Source organism: Bacillus rossius, chromosome 13, assembly GCF_032445375.1.
Source record: "Bacillus rossius redtenbacheri isolate Brsri chromosome 13, Brsri_v3, whole genome shotgun sequence".
Taxonomy (NCBI): Eukaryota; Metazoa; Arthropoda; class Insecta; order Phasmatodea; family Bacillidae; genus Bacillus; species Bacillus rossius.
In genome coordinates this window covers 35,867,124-35,893,856 of record NC_086340.1, presented here as the reverse complement: position 1 = coordinate 35,893,856, position 26,733 = coordinate 35,867,124, and the positions used below count along the sequence as shown (strand labels likewise).

The window sequence follows — 26,733 nt, the reverse complement described above, 5'->3', positions numbered from 1 at the left end:
GAGGCACAGCACGACGACGAGTCAATAAGGGGGTGGGTGGCCAGGTGCGGGGAGCAGGTGCAGCCGCACCACAGATGCGTGGACGGGACGCTGCTGACCCGGGTACCAGGGGACAGGGGGGCCTGGAGAACATACGTGCCCGTAGCGGCCCGGGCAGCTGTCATCAACTTCTACCACGATCATGACCTGGCCGGCCACCCGGGCGCGGAGCAGACACGAGAGGCGCTAAGTCGGGAGTTTCACTGGTCCGGTGTTACCGGGGATGTCCGCGACTACGTGCGGAGGTGCCAGCTGTGTCAACAGCGCAAGTCGCGGCGAGCCGACGGAGTAGAGCAGCAGCAGCCCCGCAGACCAACGGAACCCTTTCACACACTTGCCTTAGACATCATGGGACCATACCCCCGCACGTCACGCGGGAAAAGGTTCTTGGTCGTCATTACCGATCTTTTCACCCGCTGGGTGGAAGCATTCCCGGTCTCCAACGTCAGGTCAGGCACCATTCTGTCCCTCCTTGAAACGGAAATTTACCCACGATTCGGCTTCCCAAAAGTACTTCTGACAGACAATGGGTGCCAGTTCACTGGGGGGCGCTGGCGAGCCGGATGCCGCCAGTGGGGAATTCTTCACCATACCACTCCTACGTACCACCCTCAGGCGAATCCCACCGAGCGGAGGAACCAGGAGATAAAGGTTCAGCTCCGCCTCCGCCTCGGGGAGGATCATTCAAAGTGGGACATACACCTACCAAAACTCCTGTATTGTCTGCGCCGACGTACCAATGTGGTCACGGGCCACTCTCCAGCCGAACTCCTCCTGGGGCAGAACCTGGCCCTACCTGGGGAGTGTCGGGTAGCCGCTGCGGCCACTGAAGATCTATGGGGGGAGGAGATCGCAGCCATGAGGGAGCAGGCACGCGTAAAACAAACACAGTTCCTGGCCCACAAGACACCGCAATCCACCCGCCCGCCGACTCAGCTTGAGCCCGGTCAGTGGGTGTACGTGCGGCAACACCATTTGTCTTCCGGAAAAAATAACTTCTGCGCGGGGCTGGCCCCCAAGTGGTCAGAACCCCGTCAAATTCTGTGGCGAACCGGGCCGTCAACATACACCGTGCGCACCCCCAGCGGACGACCGGCCAAAGTGCACCGAGACGACCTGCGTCTCGCAGCACTCCACCCGGCCCCAACAGGGGCGGGAACCCCGGATGATAGGCCACCAGGCACACCTCCGGGCCCGATTCCGGGCTCGCCCGAACCGGACGTAACTAACCCACACCGACACCACGACGGCCATACAACCTCCACTGCACCCAACCTCCTTCCTCTTGCAGGAAGTTCCGCACCAAGGACTCCAGCCGAGTCCATCAACATCATGGACTCCACGGTCCCCAACGGCCTCCCACCCAGCCTCCTTCCTCTTGCGACAGACAATACCAACCTAAACCCGATCCCTCTGGAGGGGGAGGAGACGACTCCCCTGGTCTGGCAGCCGGACGATGGGGACGCGCCCGAGGTGGAGGGCGAGGTCGACGAACCCTGGTGGCCGCTGGACATCAGCTTGAGCGAGTCCGCGTTTAATATGTCCGTTGAGGAGCCTACGTCAGAGGGGGAGGGTGAGACTGTGCAGAGGCGGTATCCGCAGAGGCGGCGGCGTTTGATAACCCGCATGTGCTGCTCACAACCACAACCGACAGTTGGAGGCGCGATAAGCTCCGAGAAGGAGTGCACGGCCGAGAACAACAGGGTCGGTGGTGAGGGGGAGGAGCAGACACTTGTAGATGTTAGTGTTAGTGAAAATACCATACCTCGCCCCCCGGTGCATTCACAGGACTACGTCGCCGGAAATACACAGAAACAGGGAACGACAAGCGTCCCGTAGGTGACTCGCGCACAACAGGGAGGGCGACGGGAACAGACGACACCAATATTGATTCCTACCAGAGTATCTCGCCGTGTTCCACGGGTACCCACTCGCTTAGGAGACTACTTTCTGGGGCAGATCATGGTAGAGGAATCCGGAGGGTTGATAGGACAGTCTCCCACCTCAGCGAGGGAGGACCCACACGCAATTTTCGACCCACTAGTAGGCTCGCAATCACTATTCTCACCCCTCAGACGGACCACGCCAGATCATCCCATGATTCTGTTATAAACGGTTCCACTAGGTACACCACACTCAGGTCCCCACCTTGCCTACCCCGCAGTGCATCGATCGGCGTACCCCTTCCATGCGTGTGAGGGGCAGTGTTGTTGGGCATAATGGCCTCGTTGAGGGGGGGCATTTGACGCCAACCGCCGGTGCTCCCTCTGGTCCGCAAAGGTCGTTATGCCACAGCAACACTGGCTCCGAAGTGCGACGAACACGCCCGAGCGCGATCTTCACAAAGTGTAAGAAAGTGCACCGCAACGAACGCCGCGACGACGACAGCGCCCGGCCGGGTGTGGCAATGCGCCTAATTAAACACTTGATTATTTTGTAATTAAAACAACCAAATTAATAACAATTTAAAAGAAGGGTTCATGTAAGGGTAATTATGTCTAATTGTCTTATAAGCATATGTTGTGTAATTTGTTTCTAAGTCCAAAACTGGTCGGGTCGGTTTTCCCGCGTTCCACGCGTTTAGGCGCGAGGCCGCCGGGCGGTCTCGCGCTCAGTCTTGAACTCGGGCTCCCAGGGGTCGGACGCTCCGCGAACGTCGGGCCAGCACTTCTAGTTTCTCTTCAACATTTCAGCAATAGTGTAAGTTTCTACAAACCTTTCATTTAGCTCGGCGCCGACCCCACTTAAGTCGCACGATACTTCGTGCGACACTTGACTTAATATTTAATTCCCGTTAGGGATTTTGTTTTAACGTAATACGTAAGGCCATGTCCAGTTTAAGGACCGCGTAATATTGGCACGCAGTTTTAGGCTCCAGTAGCCAATTAATTGTTACCGTCGAGAATCTTGTGAAAGATTGAATAACTTTCATATTGTAACTTTCTTCATGCTTTAGTGTAATTAGTAACGTGTGTTTTAAGTGACTATCTTGCCACGCATTGAGACTTTACGCGTACGTCGCTCACTGACGTGACTGCATAACTTTTCGAGTCTTTAGTTTTGTCGCAGGCTAGACTGCAAACCACCCTAATCACAGGGACTCCGCTATTCGTTAACTTTGCTGTATAATTTGTTGCATCCGCAACTCCGTGACTGTATGTTAAATCTTACTCAGAGACACGTAGCCACAGCTTCAACCCGTCGATCCACTTTGCAATCTATCCTGGTCGCGCATATTATTCGCCGGCGTTACGTGTGTCACAGCGGTACGACAACGGACGCGGCCAGTAAAAGGACCATCCAGTGTATCGACGTTGAATAAAGTGCAGTGTTCTGATAATCTGTTCATTAATTATTTTTAAGGCGTCCTGGGTGGCCTAAACAGCCCAGGTAATTTCTGAACGTAATTTTCAAACTCCGAGACGCACTCCTGCCTGCAGCCACGAGGCCGAACCCCCGTTAAAAACCCTGAGATATTTCACATTATTAATAATAAATTTAAAAGCTAAAGACAGGCAGCGGGAGTGGCGTCAATATGTGTTTGTGTTACGCGCGCTATGTGACGATGGATGAAAAGGAAAATAATTTGATACTCGATTCACTACTACATTGTTTACTTTTGTTGGCAATTTCGTGTTATATTGATCAAAATGTTCGTAATGAACGACGGCGTCGGTGGTGGGTGCATCCTCTAAACAAATGTCGTCGGGGAAAAGGTTGTTTTCAAACAGTTGTTTTACATACCTTCGTAATTAGGCCAGTCAACAAGAGGCAAAGTAAGCACTTTTTACCAGCAGACCTGAAAACTTGATATAAGGGTAAATCGAGGACTCTGAATCTAATGGTGTTAATTTTTTTGAAATCGGACGTGAAGTTTTTGGAGAAAAGGGTTAAAAATTTGTTTCACTCAGTTTTTCTCAGAATATAGGCGTTTAAGCGAAAAAGGTTTCAAACAAAAGTTGTGGAGAATTAAAAAATACATAAAAAAGGTTTCCAGGTCCATCTGCGTATTTGCAAACATGAGCGATAAATATTGGAGAGAAAGTAGTAAAGTGTTTATTGTAAAAGTGGGGCTAGTGTGCGGGCGAGCGTACGTGTGAACTAAACACAAACGAAGGGTCTTCGGCAATTCTCGGGCCTTTCCGTCATGACTAGCAAGTGAGAGTGAGAGACGGTCGGCGGTCGTCTCTCGGGCGTCGCTGGAGTAACTGTGAATAACCAATAGCAGTCCGCGGACCAATGGCCGGCCGGTGGAGTCGTTATTACGGCTATCGGGGTAAAAGGTAGCCTGAATGCTGCTCGGCGCGTAGCAGGAAGCAGTTCCGTCGGCGAAGGCACCGCAGGGGAACTCGATGTGCCCTGGATGCGAAGTTTAGACGAACTGCGGGCTGGAACTTGCGGAGCTGTGGACTGCCGCGCGCGCAACGGAACTGAACAGCATTGGAACTCTGAAGGAAGAGGTGGCTGCGCCTTCATGTTGGGTCCTGTTGGAGCCAGTGGTAACCTGGGCGGCGCGACCTTCAACCGTCCCGGGAATTTGGAGGACAAGAGGGTCCGACTCGCAAGATACTTCATTCGCCTGAACGACTTACCCCCACCCTGGCTTGAAAGGTCGTTGGCTGTTGACTGGAAGAAGGAAGATGAAGATGGCGCAATGTCAGGCTGCCTTTCGCTCCGTGCGCCCGCAGATCGATCCGGTTTACTGGCTCGTCTGCCCACTTCTGTTTTAACTGTGGCTGCCTGGGCAGCTGGGCTGGGCTGACAAATGAAGTCGCCCGCCCCTGGGGGCGCATGCGCCCCTGGTTAATAATATCCCAGGAGTTCCCAACCTTTAAATGCGGGCCGCAAGGCCCAAGCACCCAACTCCAGCATGGTTGATTTTTCAGCCCCTCCAACTCTTCTTACCTGGACCCTTCTTCCCTCCTGTCCAGTAGTTACCTGCTTGCTTAATGCATGTTATTTGATCCCCGCATGACCCGGCCCAGGGTTTTCCCTGTGTCTATGCAGGTTTTACCTGGGTCACATTAGCTAGCTTTTTTGGCGACCAATGGGGCGTCAGTCATGGCGCCAATCGCAGCCATGGCTGGCCAGTAAACCCCAATAGCACACGATGCACGCGCCCTTGTCCTGCATGGTTAAAAACCCGCATGGTAGAGTGTATAGGCCTGAGACACACTTAGGTCTTCCCCTAACCTGGACCTTCCCCTACACACTTAGAATAATTTAGGCTAGGAAAAAAAATCGAGTGAGAGACGGAACCATTTGACCTTTCTTTTTATTATTTCACGCGTTAGCGAGTATTTTTCGTCTTTGGCCGTCGAGTGTCGAGCGTTTTATAGATATCCTTACTAATATTATAAATGCGAATGTGAGTTAGTTTATTTTTTTTGTTTCGCTTTCACGTGGAAACTACACAACCGATCATCATGAAATTTTGTGCGCATAATTTAAAGGGTATAGTAAAGGACAGAGAACACTTTATATATATAAAAAAAAGTATTTTTTTTTCCGAAGGGCAAAAAAAAATGATATTGGTAGGCTATATATGAACGTCCTATTGTGAGTTTGAGTAATTTGAATGAAATTTAACGCTATATGGTGTTTCAATAAATAAATTAAATAATTCGCTAATTTAATAATACAATACCGGCGGTCAATTCACTATTCAATTTTATTTTTCTGTCACCACCAAGCAATACTTAAACTTTTTTTTGAGGTTAGGTTTCTGTTTATTTTTATCGGTGACTGTTGTTTGGACATTTTTGCTGAAGGTTTTGTTTTACTTTCAATAGAATTTTGTAATTTAGTGAAAATGATGTGGATCTAATTACTCAAGTTTTCCCGGACTTGCAGCAAAATTTGAATAGTGATCAGTGGTTGTACGCAAGAGCACTATTGGCACCAACAAATTTATATCGTTAATAAATTCTACACTTATATTTTAAAATAAGTGCAAGGGGAAATGAAGGAGTATTTGTCAATACATACAATCATGGATACAGAACAAAGCACTTCATATCCTGCGGAGTTTTTAAATTCACTTGAACTTTCGGGTGTACCCTCTCATAAACTTCAAATGAAACTAAATCTACCTAAAAGTTACGCTTATACGAAATCTAGATTCTCCTCGATTATGTAATGGAAACCAGGCTTCGGATCACACAATTGGGGCACAATATTTATTTATTTATTTATTTATTTATTTATTTATTCTACATAATACTTTGAACTTTTTAAAATGTTAGAATTTAAAATTATTTTTGACTTGACAACATCTAATAAATCGATGAACGCCGGCTGCACGCACGAAAAAGTGTCCCGTAACGCACATTGTCCCACTACGGATGTCCCATTACGCATGCGTGGCATCTCTCTTCCACTCGATTGGAACAACCATCGATTTGACTTTTCAATCACATTTTCGTCGTTTGAATTATTAATGTTATGTAATTTAACGATCGTCCACCGATTTTCAGCACAATCGGTACGGTTATTTAAAAGTAATGTTGAATATTCAAACGCGTTTTAAAACTTCCACAACACAAAACAAATTTTTTATATATATAACATCTAAAACAATCATTCCCAATATGGCCTCGTGGCCGTGCGATTAGCATCGCTGATACCGCGCCGTTGGTTACACACCACGATCCCGTCCAAATGAAAGCCCGGCTGACCGCGGCCATCAACCAAGTCAACACCTACTTCACGTCCTGGGGCATCCTTCCCAACCCTAGCAAAACAGAAGCCATAATATTCACCAGACGTCGCCCCCGTCTGCCCCAGCATTGTTCGTGGGAGGCGCAGTGGCGAAGTGGAGGGATTCAGTGAAATACCTTGGTGTGACACTGGATCGCACACTGCGCTTCTCACAGCACTTCTCATCTGCTACTGCCCGGGCCTATCGCGCTTTTAACTCGCTCTCCTCCAGTCCCTTACCAGATCAGGATAGAGTTCGCCTCTTCAAGGCCTATATCATACCTGTTTTAATATAGGCCTCAATAATCTATGCACATGTTCCCGACACCTGGCTCCAACCAATAACCACATGTTTTAACAAAATTCTCAGATCGACACTCGGTAAATACAGACATGTCACCAACATCCAGCTACACGAACTCGCAAACACTGACTCACCAAGAACACTCATCACACAGTAAACAAACAAATTTTTCCGAAAAACAGTACAACACCCGTCACCACTCATTCAAAACATAGGAATTCACGACATAACATGCCCACACCCCCATAAATTAATAACAGACTATCACCCAGGAAGGCCACCCTGACTGGGCAAATTTGATTTCCAGAAGAACCTGGACACCAACCATAGTGTCAGTGATGTGATTGTAAACGAACGCCCACCACAGTGTCGTTGTTGTAAATATATTTTTGTAAATATCTTATTAGTAATTATCAGTTGAAAATATCTATGAAAATAATGTGTTTTAAATTTTCTGTAAATAATGTACCTATCATAAGTGTCTGTAAATAATGTAATTATCATAAGCGTTCCTATATGTGACATCTCATTGAAGAAACATTGAGCCAAAGGCTCCCAAAACACTTACAAAAGGTTTTTTTTTTAGTTTTCCTTTTATTTATAACTCAAGTAAACTAAATTATAACATAATCCAATTACTGTAAATATTCATAAACATACCCTGACAAAGGAGCATTGTGTGCTGGAATGTCAATTAAAAATGTACCAAACTTGTAAAATGTAAAATAGCATGTGATTAAAACCAATTCAAAAAATTCAAAAAACTAATCCGAAGGTTAACAGGATCGAATCCTGGCCGCTGTAATATTTTTTTTTGTACTTGTATAAATAAATACGGCGCGCGCGACACTTCAAAAGTAATAAATATATTTGAATTAATGAATGCAAATAAAAGTAAATTTATTAATTAAATTGTACATTTCATTTCATTCCTTCTTTGTATCCATACAAAATAGTGATAATTCAATAAAAATGATTCAATTTTATTCATAAAAATATGCAGAGGTATATTTATCATACAAAAGAAAGTAAAAATTAAAAAAATTTCTTCCTCAAAGAATATAATATTTTTAATGCCTAAATAGTTTGGTTGCAAAAACCTATTACGGCTCAGTCTTAGGCCGAATATCATATTTCATTTTCTTCTGGATCAATCATTTCATCAATGTTTTGTTATGACGTCACGTTAAAATATCGTCGTAATCTGACTTTACAGACAACCAATTTTTTCTTGTAATAAGTAGTATAGGAATGGGGCTACTGGGCCAGGCTGCAGGCTGTGGAGCCGAGAGCCGAGCCACATCTCTGACGTCACGCCCATCTTGGAGGAGTGTAACGGGAGACAGCGTAACGGGACAAGTTTGACCTTGACCTTTGACCCTCAAAATTCGCCAAAATTGGGCAAAAATTGCCCAAAATTCGTCAAAATTTACATTTCTGTGGAAAAAAATTCCGCCAAAAATTCTCAAAAAATTCCACAAATTAAAAATTTCTCTTTTCGAGGGAAAAATTCCCATTTCGAGGGAAAATTTCCCGTTTTTAGTCCTTAAAAATCCCAGCGGCTAGAAATGTCCATATAAAGGCTTCAGCATCCATGTCTACAGCCTCTGATAAGCCTCTGACGTCATCATGGAATATGTCATTTTGAATTATGACGTCACCGTTGCAATTTCCGTTACGGCCGCCATCTTTAACTTTTTTATTTATTATCCGATTTCAACGAAAAAATTTTTAAAATTTATAAAAAAAATTAAATAATAAAATTTTAATAAAATATTTTAAAAAAACATACTTTTACGACACGGAGTTCGGAGTCCTCGGTTCGAACCCGACGAATGCAAAAAAAAAATAAAAATGACGACCGATCCTTCCCCCCGCGGTGGCTGCAAGCAGACTGACTCCCCCCACATGTTTCATATCATATATATAATCCGGCAGTATGACGTCACGTCCACCATCTTGAAATTTGGACGCCATCTTGAAAATCTTTATTTATTATCCGATTTTAATGAAAAAAATTCCAAAATTCATCAAAAAAAATTAACTTAATAGAATTCTGATTGATTATATCGATGTACCTCCTTGGTTCGATTCCCGGCGAGAGTAAACGGTCGATCCTTCCTCCATGAAAGCTACCTAGACTGATCTAACACCAACAATACCAAGGTATATATCGTCAACTGGTATGACATCATGTCCGCCATCTTGTCTTCATCCACTGGAGACCACCATCTTGTTTTCGTCTGCTAGAGTGTGCCGATACCATGTAGTATAATTATCTGGTCACCATACTTTTGTCCTCAACTGTTGACATTGAACATTGACCTTGACCTTGAACTTTGACCTTGACCTTGAACTTTAACCTTGACCTTGTCATTTGACATTGACCTTGAAATTTGACCTTGATCTTGAAATTTGACCTTGACCTTGAAATTTGACCTTGACCTTGAAATTTGACCTTGACCTTGAAAGTTGACCTTGACCTTGAAATTTGACCTTGACCTTGAAATTAGACATTGTCCTTGAAATTTGACTTTGTCCTTGTCGACCATCATGGATTCGACATTTTATGTTCAGTACATGCTACCAGGAGCTACCACCTGCTGGAGTACGTCATATTGTGTGTGTACTTGTATTATAGAGTACATTTCCATCTGGATAATTTTATTCTAACCCGCTACAGTGCAGTAATCATTTATTATGGAGGTGCCCTCCGCCATCTTGAAATTCGGCCGCCATCTTGAAATCATGTAATAATGTAGCTAGAAAAGCGGGAAAAAATCCAAAATTCATTAAATAAATCACTCATTAATTTACATATTGATTCGATCGATTCCCGTCCTCGGTTCGATCCCTGGCCGATACAAAACAACTTTAATTAAAAAAATACTAAAAAAGTGTTAGGTTTGAGAAAATAAAAACACCACAAGTTCTTTTAAAAAAATTTTATTAAATAAATTCAATACACTACTACAAGTACAAAAAAACACTGACAAATTACCAAAGCCTTTTGGATTCCTCGATTCAAACAGTCTTCTTATTGTACGGACTAAGCCTTTTACATGACTTTAAATGTCTATCCGATCCGTTCATCACCGCAGCCAGAGACGGACTGAAGTACATATCACTTATATAGTCTCATTAGCCGGTACAACACATGAGTCAAATAAATAACCATGTTCATTATACATCTCGGAGCATTTTTTATAATGACGATGTAAGCTATCGAGACGTGAAATTAGTTTATTGCACTTATTGCACTGAAAGTGTATTCTTTGAACATTATTAGAACAACCGCTTCTTTCATGTCTGCGAGCATTTGAGGCGATAGTAAATGATGCGCCACAGTATTTGCACTGATGCGAAGTACGCTCTTCATTAATTGAAGTATTCAATGCTGATGAAACTTCAGCTGATGGTGGAACAGCACATATCGAAGTCTCCTCCAGTGTTGTCAGAGGCGTTGCCAACGGGATCGGCACCTTCTCCATCGTAGCTGTCGTCAAGGTTCCCGTAGACGATTGTACAACCTCCGAGTTTGACGTTAAAGACGGTAAAGATGCCATCGAGGTCTCAAGAACAGCTAATTGACACGACTTATGCACCAGAAGAAATAAACTAGGCGATCCTTACACCGCCGACGTCAGTAACAAACTGAGCGTCCTGCTGTCTAGGACTCGCTTATATACATGCACCGTATGGAATAATACGCTAGTCAAATCAAGAACCATTTACAATAATACTAGAGTCAAATATACAAATTAAAAAAGAGGATCATTTGATCAAAAAAAAATTCGATATCTCCAATATACGCCAGGCTCCAAGAGCTACATTTCACGTCATCAGATCCATCTACATTTTGCTCCTAGGCTTCAATTGATCATTAGCTTCAAGTGCTCCAACAGCTCCATCAGCTCCAACACGTAATGTAAGCAATGTACGCGCAATACATGCAATTTACACGCAATAAATGTAATGATTACACAGTACACACAGGAAACTGAACGTACACACAGGAAACGGAACGTACACACAGTACACACAGGAAACTAAACGTACACACAGTACACACAGGAAACTAAACGTACACACAGTACACACAGGAAATGGAACGTACACACAGTACACACAGGAAACTAAACGTACACACAGTACACACAGGAAACTAAACGTACACACAGTATACACAGGAAATGGAACGTACACACAGTACACACAGGAAACTGAACGTACACACAGTACACACAGGAAACGGAACGTACACACAGTACACACAGGAAACGGAACGTACACACAGTACACACAGGAAAATGAACGTACACACAGTACACACAGGAAACTGAACGTACACACAGTACACACAGGAAACTGAACGTACACACAGTACACACAGGAAACGGAACGTACACACAGTACACACAGGAAACTGAACGTACACACAGTACACACAGGAAACGGAACGTACACACAGTACACACAGGAAACTAAACGTACACACAGTACACACAGGAAACGGAACGTACACACAGTACACACAAAAACTAAACGTACACACAGTACACACAGGAAACTAAACGTACACACAGTACACACAGGAAATGGAACGTACACACAGTACACACAGGAAACTGAACGTACACACAGTACACACAGGAAACGGAACGTACACACAGTACACACAGGAAACTGAACGTACACACAGTACACACAGGAAACGGAACGTACACACAGTACACACAGGAAACGGAACGTACACACAGTACACACAGGAAACGGAACGTACACACAGTACACACAGGAAACGGAACGTACACACAGTACACACAGAAAACGGAACGTACACACAGTACACACAGGAAACGGAACATACACACAGTACACACAGGAAACGTAATGATCACACATACAGTAGCGGAAACACACACAGGCTTAGTTGGAAATCAGAATACAAGAAATAAAAACATTAAATTTTTACTTTCAATATTTTATTACTTCTCAACATTACACAAATACAAGTAAAAGAAGCCATTATTGTATGTAGCCAGCATTCCTCAGTTCTTTGAGTATGAAGGATATTTCTTTGATGCACGGATAGTTTCCTGCACAAAGCGAGCCATGTAGAAGTCTTAGCCGGTCAACCAATATGTTTGGATCTTTCCATGATGTGTAATCAATCTCTTCTTCCACCATCTTACTTGCTTGTTTATTATAAATACTTTTAATATCACAATCGTTCCAGTGATCATAATAAGCATTATCAGATTTATTTATTATAACACGACGTTTCCATCGTTTTGGTCTCAGGACATCGCCACATTCTTCGATCTTGTCAGCTCTAGGTGCTTCATCACAGTCTATGCCTTTGTCAACAGCCTCAGAGTCACTGTAACAATCACTGTAGAAGACATCCTCTTCACCCAGATTACCGTATGAATTCGCTTTCGATGATGTTGAAGTGTCTTCATCGTCTTCATGCTTCCTTTTTAGGAGTCCATCATTTTTACAAAGAATGGAGGATCTACTGAATATAGGCTTGAATGTATTCTCACTTTTCACGGTGTTGATACTTCCATTAGTTTCAGTCTTTCCGAAGCCATTAGCATCCTTAAATTTATGTTCTTCCTCTCGATCGGGTGAGCTAATACCATCACGCTCAGGACAAGGAAAATTATTGTCATAATGCAGATCACTCTTCTTTAGTCTAGTGGATCCATCGGTGTCCTCTATGTCGTAAGTAGTCTTGACTTTACATGTTCTACCATGTCTTTTTAAGCTGTCAATTCGTGTTAACAACCTGCTACAACGATTACAGCTTAACATGTTGCGTAGGGGGTTTCTAGCACAATCATTCTTCTCATGACGTCTAGCATTCCTTCTCATGACAAAATTCTTGCCACAGTATCTACAGCGGCTTCCTTCCGATTCAGCTATAGATAACAAACTACGATCCATGGTAGCTTCTGTGACTAATGTTAGATACAAACTGTCAGTTTTCTCCAATTGGAACCATTTCTTAAATAGAGTTTTTGAAATATTTCATCATCGAGAGTTAAGTTATCTAATGCAAAGCAAATTGATGCAAGTAGTTCCGGCTGTCGTCAACAGATGGCGCCACGTGTTGCTTGCAGGTAAATAATATATATTTCATTAATGTGGGATGCGGAACGCTCACTATCGATCGCAAAGGGAGGTTGGCTTCGATAGTATCCAAGGAGAAAAAAGTTCGTATTCCTGCTAGTGTTTCTCAGATTTCTCACGGTCCGCCATCTTGGATTACGACGTCACGGCGGCCATCTTGGATGGGCGTGACTTTGACCTTTGACCGAAACCGCAGGAATGATCGCAAGCACACGAATTAACCATCAAAATACTGTCAAGAATAATCAGGAGCACACGGAGAAAACCACCATAATATTGACAAGAATAATCAGAAGCACACGGAGAAAACCGCCACTAGTTTTCTTTGATATCATAAAATTACAAAAAAAAGAAAATTAATAAAAAAATAAAAATAAAAACGAAAAAAAAAAAAAAATTCAAACAAACGGCTTGTACTAGAACTCTAACTTTGCACATGAAAGAGAAGTTCACAAGCTAACAGAATGTTTGAATTTTTTTTTTCGTTTTTATTTTTAATTTTTTATTAACTTTCTTTTTTTTGTAATTTTATGATATCAAAGAAAACTAGTGGCGGTTTTCTCCGTGTGCTTCTGATTATTCTTGTCAATATTATGGTGGTTTTCTCCGTGTGCTCCTGATTATTCTTGACAGTATTTTGATGGTTAATTCGTGTGCTTGCGATTATTCCTGCGGTTACGGTCAAAGGTCAAAGTCACGCCCATCCAAGATGGCCGCCGTGACGTCGTAATCCAAGATGGCGGACCGTGAGAAATCTGAGAAACACTAGCAGGAAGGACGAACTTTTTTCTCCTTGGATACTATCGAAGCCAACCTCCCTTTGCGATCGATAGTGAGCGTTCCGCATCCCACATTAATGAAATATATATTATTTACCTGCAAGCAACACGTGGCGCCATCTGTTGACGACAGCCGGAACTACTTGCATCAATTTGCTTTGCATTAGATAACTTAACTCTCGATGATGAAATATTTCAAAAACTCTATTTAAGAAATGGTTCCAATTGGAGAAAACTGACAGTTTGTATCTAACATTAGTCACAGAAGCTACCATGGATCGTAGTTTGTTATCTATAGCTGAATCGGAAGGAAGCCGCTGTAGATACTGTGGCAAGAATTTTGTCATGAGAAGGAATGCTAGACGTCATGAGAAGAATGATTGTGCTAGAAACCCCCTACGCAACATGTTAAGCTGTAATCGTTGTAGCAGGTTGTTAACACGAATTGACAGCTTAAAAAGACATGGTAGAACATGTAAAGTCAAGACTACTTACGACATAGAGGACACCGATGGATCCACTAGACTAAAGAAGAGTGATCTGCATTATGACAATAATTTTCCTTGTCCTGAGCGTGATGGTATTAGCTCACCCGATCGAGAGGAAGAACATAAATTTAAGGATGCTAATGGCTTCGGAAAGACTGAAACTAATGGAAGTATCAACACCGTGAAAAGTGAGAATACATTCAAGCCTATATTCAGTAGATCCTCCATTCTTTGTAAAAATGATGGACTCCTAAAAAGGAAGCATGAAGACGATGAAGACACTTCAACATCATCGAAAGCGAATTCATACGGTAATCTGGGTGAAGAGGATGTCTTCTACAGTGATTGTTACAGTGACTCTGAGGCTGTTGACAAAGGCATAGACTGTGATGAAGCACCTAGAGCTGACAAGATCGAAGAATGTGGCGATGTCCTGAGACCGAAACGATGGAAACGTCGTGTTATAATAAATAAATCTGATAATGCTTATTATGATCACTGGAACGATTGTGATATTAAAAGTATTTATAATAAACAAGCAAGTAAGATGGTGGTAGAAGAGATTGATTACACATCATGGAAAGATCCAAACATATTGGTTGACCGGCTAAGACTTCTACATGGCTCGCTTTGTGCAGGAAACTATCCGTGCATCAAAGAAATATCCTTCATACTCAAAGAACTGAGGAATGCTGGCTACATACAATAATGGCTTCTTTTACTTGTATTTGTGTAATGTTGAGAAGTAATAAAATATTGAAAGTAAAAATTTAATGTTTTTATTTCTTGTATTCTGATTTCCAACTAAGCCTGTGTGTGTTTCCGCTACTGTATGTGTGATCATTACGTTTCCTGTGTGTACTGTGTGTACGTTCCATTTCCTGTGTGTACTGTGTGTACGTTCCGTTTTCTGTGTGTACTGTGTGTACGTTCCGTTTCCTGTGTGTACTGTGTGTACGTTCCGTTTCCTGTGTGTACTGTGTGTACGTTCCGTTTCCTGTGTGTACTGTGTGTACGTTCCGTTTCCTGTGTGTACTGTGTGTACGTTCAGTTTCCTGTGTGTACTGTGTGTACGTTCCATTTCCTGTGTGTACTGTGTGTACGTTTAGTTTCCTGTGTGTATTGTGTGTACGTTTAGTTTCCTGTGTGTACTGTGTGTACGTTTAGTTTCCTGTGTGTACTGTGTGTACGTTTAGTTTCCTGTGTGTACTGTGTGTACGTTCCGTTTCCTGTGTGTACTGTGTGTACGTTCAGTTTCCTGTGTGTACTGTGTGTACGTTCCGTTTCCTGTGTGTACTGTGTGTACGTTCCGTTTCCTGTGTGTACTGTGTGTACGTTCAGTTTCCTGTGTGTACTGTGTGTACGTTCAGTTTCCTGTGTGTACTGTGTGTACGTTCCGTTTCCTGTGTGTACTGTGTGTACGTTCCGTTTCCTGTGTGTACTGTGTGTACGTTCAGTTTCCTGTGTGTACTGTGTGTACGTTCCATTTCCTGTGTATTCTGTGTGTACGTTTAGTTTCCTGTGTGTACTGTGTGTACGTTTAGTTTCCTGTGTGTACTGTGTGTACGTTCCATTTCCTGTATGTAGCCTACTGTGTGTACGTTTAGTTTCCTGTGTGTACTGTGTGTACGTTTAGTTTCCTGTGTGTACTGTGTGTACGTTCCGTTTCCTGTGTGTACGTTCAGTTTCCTGTGTGTACTGTGTAATCATTACATTTATTGCGTGTAAATTGCATGTATTGCGCGTACATTGCGTACATTACGTGTTGGAGCTGATGGAGCTGTTGGAGCACTTGAAGCTAATGATCAATTGAAGCATAGGAGCAAAATGTAGATGGATCTGATGACGTGAAATGTAGCTCTTGGAGCCTGGCGTATATTGGAGAGATCGAATTTTTTTTCGATCAAATGATCCTCTTTTTTAATTTGTATATTTGACTCTAGTATTATTGTAAATGGTTCTTGATTTGACTAGCGTATTATTCCATACGGTGCATGTATATAAGCGAGTCCTAGACAGCAGGACGCTCAGTTTTTTACTGACGTCGGCGGTGTAAGGATCGCCTAGTTTATTTCTTCTGGTGCATAAGTCGTGTCAATTAGCTGTTCTTGAGACCTCGATGGCATCTTTACCGTCTTTAACGTCGAACTCGGAGGTTGTACAATCGTCTACGGGAACCTTGACGACAGCTACGATGGAGAAGGTGCCGATCCCGTTGGCAACGCCTCTGACAACACTGGAGGAGACTTCGATGTGTGCTGTTCCACCATCAGCTGAAGTTTCATCAGCATTGAATACTTCAATTAATGAAGAGCGTACTTCGCATCAGTGCAATTACTGTGGCGCATCATTTACTATCGCCTCAAATGCTCGCAGACATGAAAGAAGCGGTTGTTCTAATAATGTTCAAAGAATACACTTTCAGTGCAATAAGTGCAATAAACTAATTTCACGTCTCGATAGCTTACATCGTCATTATAAAAAATGCTCCGAGATGTATAATGAACATGGTTATTTATTTGACTCATGTGTTGTACCGGCTAATGAGACTATATAAGTGATATGTACTTCAGTCCGTCTCTGGCTGCGGTGATGAACGGATCGGATAGACATTTAAAGTCATGTAAAAGGCTTAGTCCGTACAATAAGAAGACTGTTTGAATCGAGGAATCCAAAAGGCTTTGGTAATTTGTCAGTGTTTTTTTGTACTTGTAGTAGTGTATTGAATTTATTTAATAAAATTTTTTTAAAAGAACTTGTGGTGTTTTTATTTTCTCAAACCTAACACTTTTTTAGTATTTTTTTAATTAAAGTTGTTTTGTATCGGCCAGGGATCGAACCGAGGACGGGAATCGATCGAATCAATATGTAAATTAATGAGTGATTTATTTAATGAATTTTGGATTTTTTCCCGCTTTTCTAGCTACATTATTACATGATTTCAAGATGGCGGCCGAATTTCAAGATGGCGGAGGGCACCTCCATAATAAATGATTACTGCACTGTAGCGGGTTAGAATAAAATTATCCAGATGGAAATGTACTCTATAATACAAGTACACACACAATATGACGTACTCCAGCAGGTGGTAGCTCCTGGTAGCATGTACTGAACATAAAATGTCGGATCCATGATGGTCGACAAGGACAAAGTCAAATTTCAAGGACAATGTCTAATTTCAAGGTCAAGGTCAAATTTCAAGGTCAAGGTCAAATTTCAAGGTCAAGGTCAAATTTCAAGGTCAAGGTCAAATTTCAAGGTCAAGGTCAAATGACAAGGTCAAGGTTAAAGTTCAAGGTCAAGGTCAAAGTTCAAGGTCAAGGTCAATGTTCAATGTCAACAGTTGAGGACAAAAGTATGGTGACCAGATAATTATACTACATGGTATCGGCACACTCTAGCAGACGAAAACAAGATGGTGGTCTCCAGTGGATGAAGACAAGATGGCGGACATGATGTCATACCAGTTGACGATATATACCTTGGTATTGTTGGTGTTAGATCAGTCTAGGTAGCTTTCATGGAGGAAGGATCGACCGTTTACTCTCGCCAGGAATCGAACCAAGGAGGTACATCGATATAATCAATCAGAATTCTATTAAGTTAATTTTTTTTGATGAATTTTGGAATTTTTTTCATTAAAATCGGATAATAAATAAAGATTTTCAAGATGGCGTCCAAATTTCAAGATGGTGGACGTGACGTCATACTGCCGGATTATATATATGATATGAAACATGTGGGGGGAGTCAGTCTGCTTGCAGCCACCGCGGGGGGAAGGATCGGTCGTCATTTTTATTTTTTTTTGCATTCGTCGGGTTCGAACCGAGGACTCCGAACTCCGTGTCGTAAAAGTATGTTTTTTAAAATATTTTATTAAAATTTTATTATTTAATTTTTTTTATAAATTTTAAAAATTTTTTCGTTGAAATCGGATAATAAATAAAAAAGTTAAAGATGGCGGCCGTAACGGAAATTGCAACGGTGACGTCATAATTCAAAATGACATATTCCATGATGACGTCAGAGGCTTATCAGAGGCTGTAGACATGGATGCTGAAGCCTTTATATGGACATTTCTAGCCGCTGGGATTTTTAAGGACTAAAAACGGGAAATTTTCCCTCGAAATGGGAATTTTTCCCTCGAAAAGAGAAATTTTTAATTTGTGGAATTTTTTGAGAATTTTTGGCGGAATTTTTTTCCACAGAAATGTAAATTTTGACGAATTTTGGGCAATTTTGCCCAATTTTGGCGAATTTTGAGGGCCAAAGGTCAAGGTCAAACTTGTCCCGTTACGCTGTCTCCCGTTACACTCCTCCAAGATGGGCGTGACGTCAGAGATGTGGCTCGGCTCTCGGCTCCACAGCCTGCAGCCTGGCCCAGTAGCCCCATTCCTATACTACTGTAATAGTTAAACATATTTCAATAAAGCTTGTTTTCAGTTTTTTTTAAGATAAATTGTATGTTAGAATTTTTAAATACTGATGATTCCAGTCAAGCAATAAAAAAAACAATTCCATATTATTTTATTTTTTTGCAATGATCTTTGATAATTATTTAAGGACATAACGCGAGCGAAGCCGCGGGTAAAAGCTAGTATGTATATATATCGGCGTATAAGCACGATTTTTTAAATCGAATCGTGATGCTTATGGCACGTCGTTTTATTATTTTTTGTCAAAAATAGTGAACTTTAAATAAATTAAAAAAAATTGGTTGTCTGTAAAGTCGGTTTACGGACGATAGTTTAACGTGACAACGTCATAACAAAACATTGATGAAATGATTGCATACTTTTATGAATAAAATTGAATAATTTTTATTGAATTATCACTATTTTGTATGGATACAAAGAAGGAGTGAAATGAAATCTACAATTTAATTCATAAATCTACTTTTATTTGCACTCATTAATTCAAATATGTTTATTACTTTAACGACCAGATTATTTTAACTATAACTTTTATACATGTTTGCTATTTAACTTCTTCCAATCAGCGTTATTCTGTTAAGGATAGGACGATGATAGGAAAAGTAGAAAACGAATGGGAGTGTTTCAAGTTTAATGTGCCTCGAAAAAGTCAAACCGATGGTTGTTGGAATCGAGTGGAAGAGAGATATATGCGGCGCAAGCGTACAATGGACGTAACGGGACAATGTGCGTAACGGGACACTTTTTCGTGCGTGAAGCCGTCGTTCATCGATTTATTAGACGTTGTCATGTCAATAAAACAATATTTCATTTTAACAGAAACCAATATTTTACGAAATCATTTTAATAATTGTTTAATAATTTATAATTATTTATTAGGCCTAATAATTTTAAATATCCCATCTTTTATTATTTGAAAATTTTTGCTCAGTCATCAACTGTTACTAAAGTTTTGTTAATTATAACTTATTAAAGTTCGTTTATAGTTTATCTTAGCGTTCAAATAATTAACGTTGTACTTTTATTTTCGTTGAAAGCGTTTACTAATTTTGGGCAAGTCTTTCCTTAATATATTTTTAATTATTATTTTAAATGTGTTTTCTATTACTATATACATAGTATAGAATTAAGACGTAATGTTTTAAGTGTTTCAAACTATAAGTACTTGCTTAGATATGCGTAACTGTGTCTAAATGTCTGCTTAATAAGTTTGCTTATACATTAAAAAAGATTTACCCAAACATTTCAACATATCTTTAGAATTTTTTTTGAAACTTTTAGATTTATAAAATAAAAGAAATATGAATAATAAAATGTCTAGGCTAGAATATTGTAGACATAACAGAATATACAAAGGTCCCGCCTACAATATAAACACATGTGCGTACAGTAATTGTTTTGAGAACCACGTGACAACCACGTGTAAAATAGAAGCGGAGCAAAATGTATCCACGTTCCCAAAATATTAACAAAAAAATAGCTCATAGAACGTTCAACTTCGTGCAAATTTTGTAATTAAAAATTCATTCCTGACAACAGAAAATTTTAATATAATTTATTATAATTATAATTATACTAAAAATTTAAATAATTAAAAATCATATATTAATCAATAATAAATTGAATAACAATTATTATATATTAATTTTTATTTCTAAATTTTAATAAACTGACAACAGATAATCAATCAATAATTTTAATCAATAGTTAATTGATAAACAATTATTAAATGATAAAAAATTAATTTCATGAATTTATTAACCAATAATGTATAAATGCTAAATGAAACAGAATTATTAATAAAGAATAATAATAAATTATTAACAAAATTAATTAATCAATAACCGAAAAATTATAGAAATTGTAAGTGAATCTAATATGTCCGAGTTCTTTCGATTACAATTATAATTGTATATGAAAATAACATATGTGAATATTGAACTTACCTAGATATAGTTTTTGAAGAAAAAAAAGTTCGCATACCAAACTCACACAGCACAACAGGTTTAAACAAATTTTCTGCTCCGAATCGTTCTACGGCTCAATACACAATTCTATAAAAAAGAAAAAATGTAATAATTACAACAGTAATAACAATTTATACACGAAACGAACAGAATACGATACACGAATCCGGAGCGCCCCGTTTTTGATCAGCCACCTTGTTCATAGAACTATCACGTATTTTTTCATTCATAATATTTTCAATAATTTTAATTAGAGAATTAAAATTATGTACACAACTGAATGCCCCAAATTTTAATGTGAGAATATTATATATAATTTTAATTAGAGTTATAATTCTGTAAATAATTTTAAATTCGGAATAAAATTTCGTGGAATTAAAATAGCACTTAATTAGATTTTAAATATTTGAATTATTCACATCGTGAAAATTGGCAATGACTATTTTGTGTGAGCCAAATACAAATTCCGTGCGATATAAAATTCATTTCAATTAATTGAATTATTATAATTGTGGTATTTAAATTTTTATTTTCAAATAGAACGCAGTCGTAGTATAATTTTAATTCATCGAATTTAAATTCCAATTATTTTGTGGTCCATTAAAATTTTTTCCTGCAATTTTAACGACTTTGAAGCTGAAAAAATGTATTAATGTATTCTTATACCATAATAAAATTGAACTAAAATTATATCTAGACAAAAAATAAATTCTAGGTTTTTAGTATCCTTTCCTGTATATTTAAAATTAAATTTATATATATATAGACTTTTGCAATTTGTATTAAATTTGATATACAAATTAATATTTTATGCGGCAAAAATCTATAAATAAAATTTTATGAAATGCAGTATTTACTAGGAATATTTTTAAAATTATTAATTTCATCTCAAAAACAATACGTATTCTATTTGATGAACAAAAATAATTTTTGTGAGGCAAAAAATTTATATAAATTAATTATATCAATTAATTTTATGTCCAGACACAAATCTATTTCATTATTTTTACTCTTGACTAAAGAAAAATGGTTTCGGAAACTATTAGTTTCTGTTAAAATGAAACATTGTTTTATTTTTATTTATTTGTGGTCACTATTTTTGACAATAAATAAGAAAACGACGTGCTATAAGCATAACGATTTGATTTAAAAACGGCGCTCTTATACGCCGATATATATAGATATATAGAACGCTCGACACTCGACGGCCAAAGACGAAAAAAAACTCGCTAAGGGCCCTGACACACGAGCGACCGAGTCGCGCGACTGAGACGCGCGACTCGGTCGCCGGGAAATCGCTTGCCATAAGATAGCATGGGCGTGGGTGAGAACCTGGCACACGGGCGACTGAGCGCGTCTCCATCGCGCGTCTGTCGCCAGCAGACGCGAATCCCCGCGACAGATCGCGGCGACCAGTCGTGCGGGAGCCTTGCACACGGGCGACTTTTAGCCGCGCGTCCGAGCGACTGTCGGTCAGTATCTGGTTGTATGTGCTGGCGAGGAAGATGGCGTTCGATTGTGACCGTTTTATAATCGAAATAGAATCAAGGCCAGCTATTTGGGATTCCAGATGTGATGAGTATGCTAACAAATGCAAAAAGGGAAAGGCATGGGAAGAGGTGTGCGATATGTTCGTTGAGAACTTCAAAGCCATGGATAGCGTCCATAAAAATAAAGCAGGTAAGTGTAATTTATAAATATAAGTGGTTAGTGGTGATCTGAATATTTCGTGCAGCCCTGCATTCACTTTATTTGTTTCAAATGTATTATAAACATAATTGTTCTACGTGAAGCCTATTTACTAGACAGAGTATTGCAATTATTTTATAAAACTTATAAAACGAATATAATATTTTTTTTCATTATTCCTTTATAGAAACGTTACTACGTTTTTAAATGATTTACAATCGTGAAGATTACTGTTCAAAATATTTACATTATTGTCGAAACTGTTTGGATGTGCCCGCTGCATTTTCGTATCGGGTGTTCTCTTCAAACGTCCGTTTAAGTATTCATATTACCACGAACCACCTGATATTGGCAATAATTACAACACATGTGAAATATTGTATAGTTAATATATCTCTTAACAACAAACAGGTGTGAAATTTTAACAGTTCGTGTTATTCTTCCCTCATAAAATACAAAACCACTGTGCGTGCATGTGAGTCATTGCCAATGTAAATAAATTAGCTATTAATGGAAGGGTTTGTTTTCAAATTACATTGCAGTATTTTGCTTCTACGCGGAATTCATTGTAACTTACGCTTATGTCTAATGTTTACGATAAACATAGAAATACAAGTAAAATACGATATAATATTGTTACGAACGTGGGAACGATAGGGTTCGAAAGGATAGCCCCTTTTTTTAATTAATTATCACTATTTTTATTGGTGCTACTATTTACAGTTTTATTTACAAGTTATCCTGGCTTGATATAGGCTCGAAATAAAGAAAGTCTCTCTCAGTCCGTCACAGTCTTACCGCAGCCACAGATCGCCGTAAAGTGTCCGCCGATGTCACACAGGGCACTTGCTGGCTTCGCCGATGTTATACACTCTCTTCCCAGAAGTCGCCCGGTCTTCGCCGCCTCGTCGCACAGGTCTTCGCCTCTCCACACTGCGCCAGACGCGCCACACAATTATCTGCTCTGATGCAACCGCCCCCTGCTGATATAGAGGTCGGCCTTACATTTAGAACCTTCGAGATGCTCTTTGACATTGCGCAACTAGGGACGTCCAGGATTACGTGCTGGGGCCGGCGACGATGTCGGAGAACATTCAAGAACCGTTCCATTGACCGACCAGGTGCAGCCAGGTCATTAGCGCAGGCAGGGCGAGGGTGAAGGGGGGGCAGGCAGGCCGCGTGTCATCAAGATAAAGATAAGGCACGCGCGGCGCTAATCTGTTTCCGAGAAGAGCATCGCTCCGTCCCCACTGCGACTGGGCTTGCACGTAACAATATAATTAAAAGTAGCGTAACAACTAACATAATTCCAAAGTGAACACATTTTCGCATACGGAAATTTTGTTTTCTCTATATTTTGTTTATGCCACAAAATTCACCATGGCTACTGTCCAATGTAACGGTTATACGGTTATAACTATTACGTTGTTGAATGTGACACCTCTATAAAAGTTAAATTTCACTAGTATTGTTCACTCTTCAAAGCAAAAAATATTGCCATGGCACTGACCCTTGTTCACTAGAAAAGTAATCGGAAAACTTTTCTCGGATTGTTAAAGCTGATCGTGTATTTCCTGGTCGTGTAAGCGGCTCCCCTTCATCTAGTCCCACGACGTTCAGAGTGCTGTCAAATTCAACACCATCCCTTTCTCTAACAAAATTGTGTAAAATACAACATGCTTTCACTATAGTTTCTGCGTTTTCAATTTTCACGTCCAATGGCCTGTGAAAGATACGCCACTTATTTGTAAGTATGCCGAAAGTGCATTCGATGTAACGTCTGGCTCGTGACAGCCTGTAGTTAAATATTTTCTTTTTTTGAGTAAGATTTTTCCCACCATAAGGCCTCTGCATGTGAGTTGAAAGAGCAAATGCTTCGTCACCTACGAAGGTAAAGGGAAGTGGCTCTCCATTTTCAACTATTGGCCTATCACTTGGGATGTTCAACGTATTATCCTTCATCTTCTGAAACAGCTCACTGTTTTTATATATTGCTGAGTCTGATGATTTTCCATAAGAACCAACATCAACAAATAAAAACCTATAATTAGAGTCGCATAATGCTAACAACACCATGGAAAAATATTTCTTGTAGGAAAAATAGGTTGACCCACTTTTAGCAGGTTGAATAAGCCTTACATGCTTGCCATCTATTGCTCCTAAACAGTTTGGGAAATTTGCACGTGTTCCAAAACCGTCAGCAATCTTCAGCCAGTCCTCTTGCATTAACTGCGGGAAACATGCTTCATGTAAAAGCCGCCATATTGTTTCACACACTTCAATAACAATCTTGCGACATGTGGAAATTCCACAACGGAATGTGTAATGCAATTCTGTGAACGAACATCCTGTAGCAAGGTACCTGCAAAAAAAAAAAAAAAAAAAAACACACACTAAAAATATGCACCTTACATTATTGTTTTTTTTTTTTTTTTTCAGCTGCAGATCTGCAACGGAAATGGAAGAATCTACGTGACTGTTTCAGAAGAGAACTGGCTAAACAGAGGAATTGTAAATCAGGTTCTGCAGCAGATGGCAGGAAACAATATATATATTTCCAGCAGTTAACTTTCCTATTGCCAGTATGCGACACCAAACCTACAACAGAAGAATCTCCAGACTTGCACACGCAAGCCACACCCGCAGCAGCTACATCTACGGCACCTACTTCTCTTAAAAGAAAAAAACCGTCACCAGAAACAGAAGAACTTGAGCTACTTCAGTCGCTTAGAAGAAATATGGAAAAACGACATGCAGGTAGAGAAGAAGAAGACAGTGACAGGCATTTCTTGTTGAGTCTTTTGCCGTACTTCAAACGTCTGCCAGACGATATGAAACTTGAAGTTCAAAGCGACTTTTTAAACACCTTAAGAAGGTACAATCAGGTGTCAATTTCTGGTCATCGATGTCCTTCTCAGACTTCTGTCTACCCTCATTCTTCTCCATCAGTGATCACAGGCCCATCATTTGTTTCGCTTCCATACCCTAGTAGTAATACAAGTACCTCTGGAGTACGCAACCAACAATTTACACCCACCATCAGTCAGTCTTACAACTACGGGTCTCATTCAACTTCAGAAACATCGCAGTTAATGAGTCAACCCCAGCAGCCGCTGCAATGCCACGCCTTATCACCAATGTCACCAGCAGCTTCCTCATCAGTATCTCTCCAGTCTGATACGTCAAGTATTTGTGAAGACTATTTTAACTGATACCTAATAAATTATAAGACATGTGACCTTCATGGAAAGAGCAGTTTCAGTGAATAACAAATAAATATGTTATCTAACAATTTTCTTCTAAATTTATGAAAGAATTTATTTTCGTGTGCAAAACGATAAACATTTATGTGTTGGATCTTTGAGACAATATCGTGTCACGTAATAATAAATGTTACTTATTTGGGGTATGTTCAGAAAATGTTTTTTTTTTAATAATATGATAATAAATGCTTCAACTATACCCTTAAAATACATGTAACTGTCTAATTAAATTATAATTTCAGCCGTAGCCAAACACATTTCACTCCTGTGTTCCTTGTACAACTATGAAATGAACTATTTGTCTGCTTATACAAGTGTACCCACCTTAATGTAATTGCAAGTCTCTCTTCAGCAGGGATACTTCTTCTCATACTTGTGTCAACTTTTTCAATGTGAATTTTCAGTACATCCAGAAGATCCGAGAAAGTACTCCGAGACATTCTGAAATAGTTAAAATATTTCGAATTGTCTTCTTTTAGCTCACTCATAATCGTATAAAACTGGCCCCTTGCTAAGCGGTCTGCAGTTATTGGGTGCATCCATAGTACACGTTGCCTGCGACGACGCCGGCGCCGACGGCAACGACGCCTTAGGACAATGCCAAGAACTGTTTCTTCGTCGGTGTCCATATTCACAGTGAAGAGTGTGTCGCGTGAACCTGGCACACGAGCGTCTCGGTCGCGCGGCTGAGTCGCTCTACTCGGTCGCTTGGACGCTCGACTGCAGTCGCGCGTCTCAGTCGCGCGACCGAGACGCTCGTGTGCCAGGGCCCTAACGCGTGAAATAATAAAAAGAGAGGTCAAATGGTTCCGTCTCTCACTCCCACTGCCTGGAAGGCCCGAGGATAGCCGAAGACCTTTCATTTGTGTTTAGTTCACACGTACGCTCTCCCGCACACTAGCCCCACTTTTACAATTAACGCTTTACTACTTTC

At 40.5% G+C, this 26,733-nt stretch overlaps 1 protein-coding gene across 1 annotated transcript; it reads left to right on the top strand.

Annotated features, from left to right (window-relative positions):
- Window positions 1–22,089: 22,089 nt before the first annotated feature.
- On the top strand, window positions 22,090–26,497 carry LOC134538451 (uncharacterized). Its single transcript, XM_063379776.1, has 2 exons — window positions 22,090–22,527; window positions 24,976–26,497. Exons 1-2 carry the CDS (start codon window positions 22,353–22,355, stop codon window positions 25,746–25,748), a joined length of 948 nt encoding a protein of 315 aa, XP_063235846.1. The 5' UTR covers window positions 22,090–22,352; the 3' UTR covers window positions 25,749–26,497.
- The last annotated feature ends 236 nt before the right edge of the window (window positions 26,498–26,733 follow it).

Excerpts from the sequence above, each read along its gene's own strand:
- LOC134538451 (XM_063379776.1), top strand. The coding sequence starts at position 22,353 with ATGGCGTTCGATTGTGACCGTTTTATAATCGAAATAGAATCAAGGCCA. Across the intron at positions 22,528-24,975 it reads CGTCCATAAAAATAAAGCAG|CTGCAGATCTGCAACGGAAA; the intron begins GTAAGTGTAATT and ends TTTTTTTTTCAG.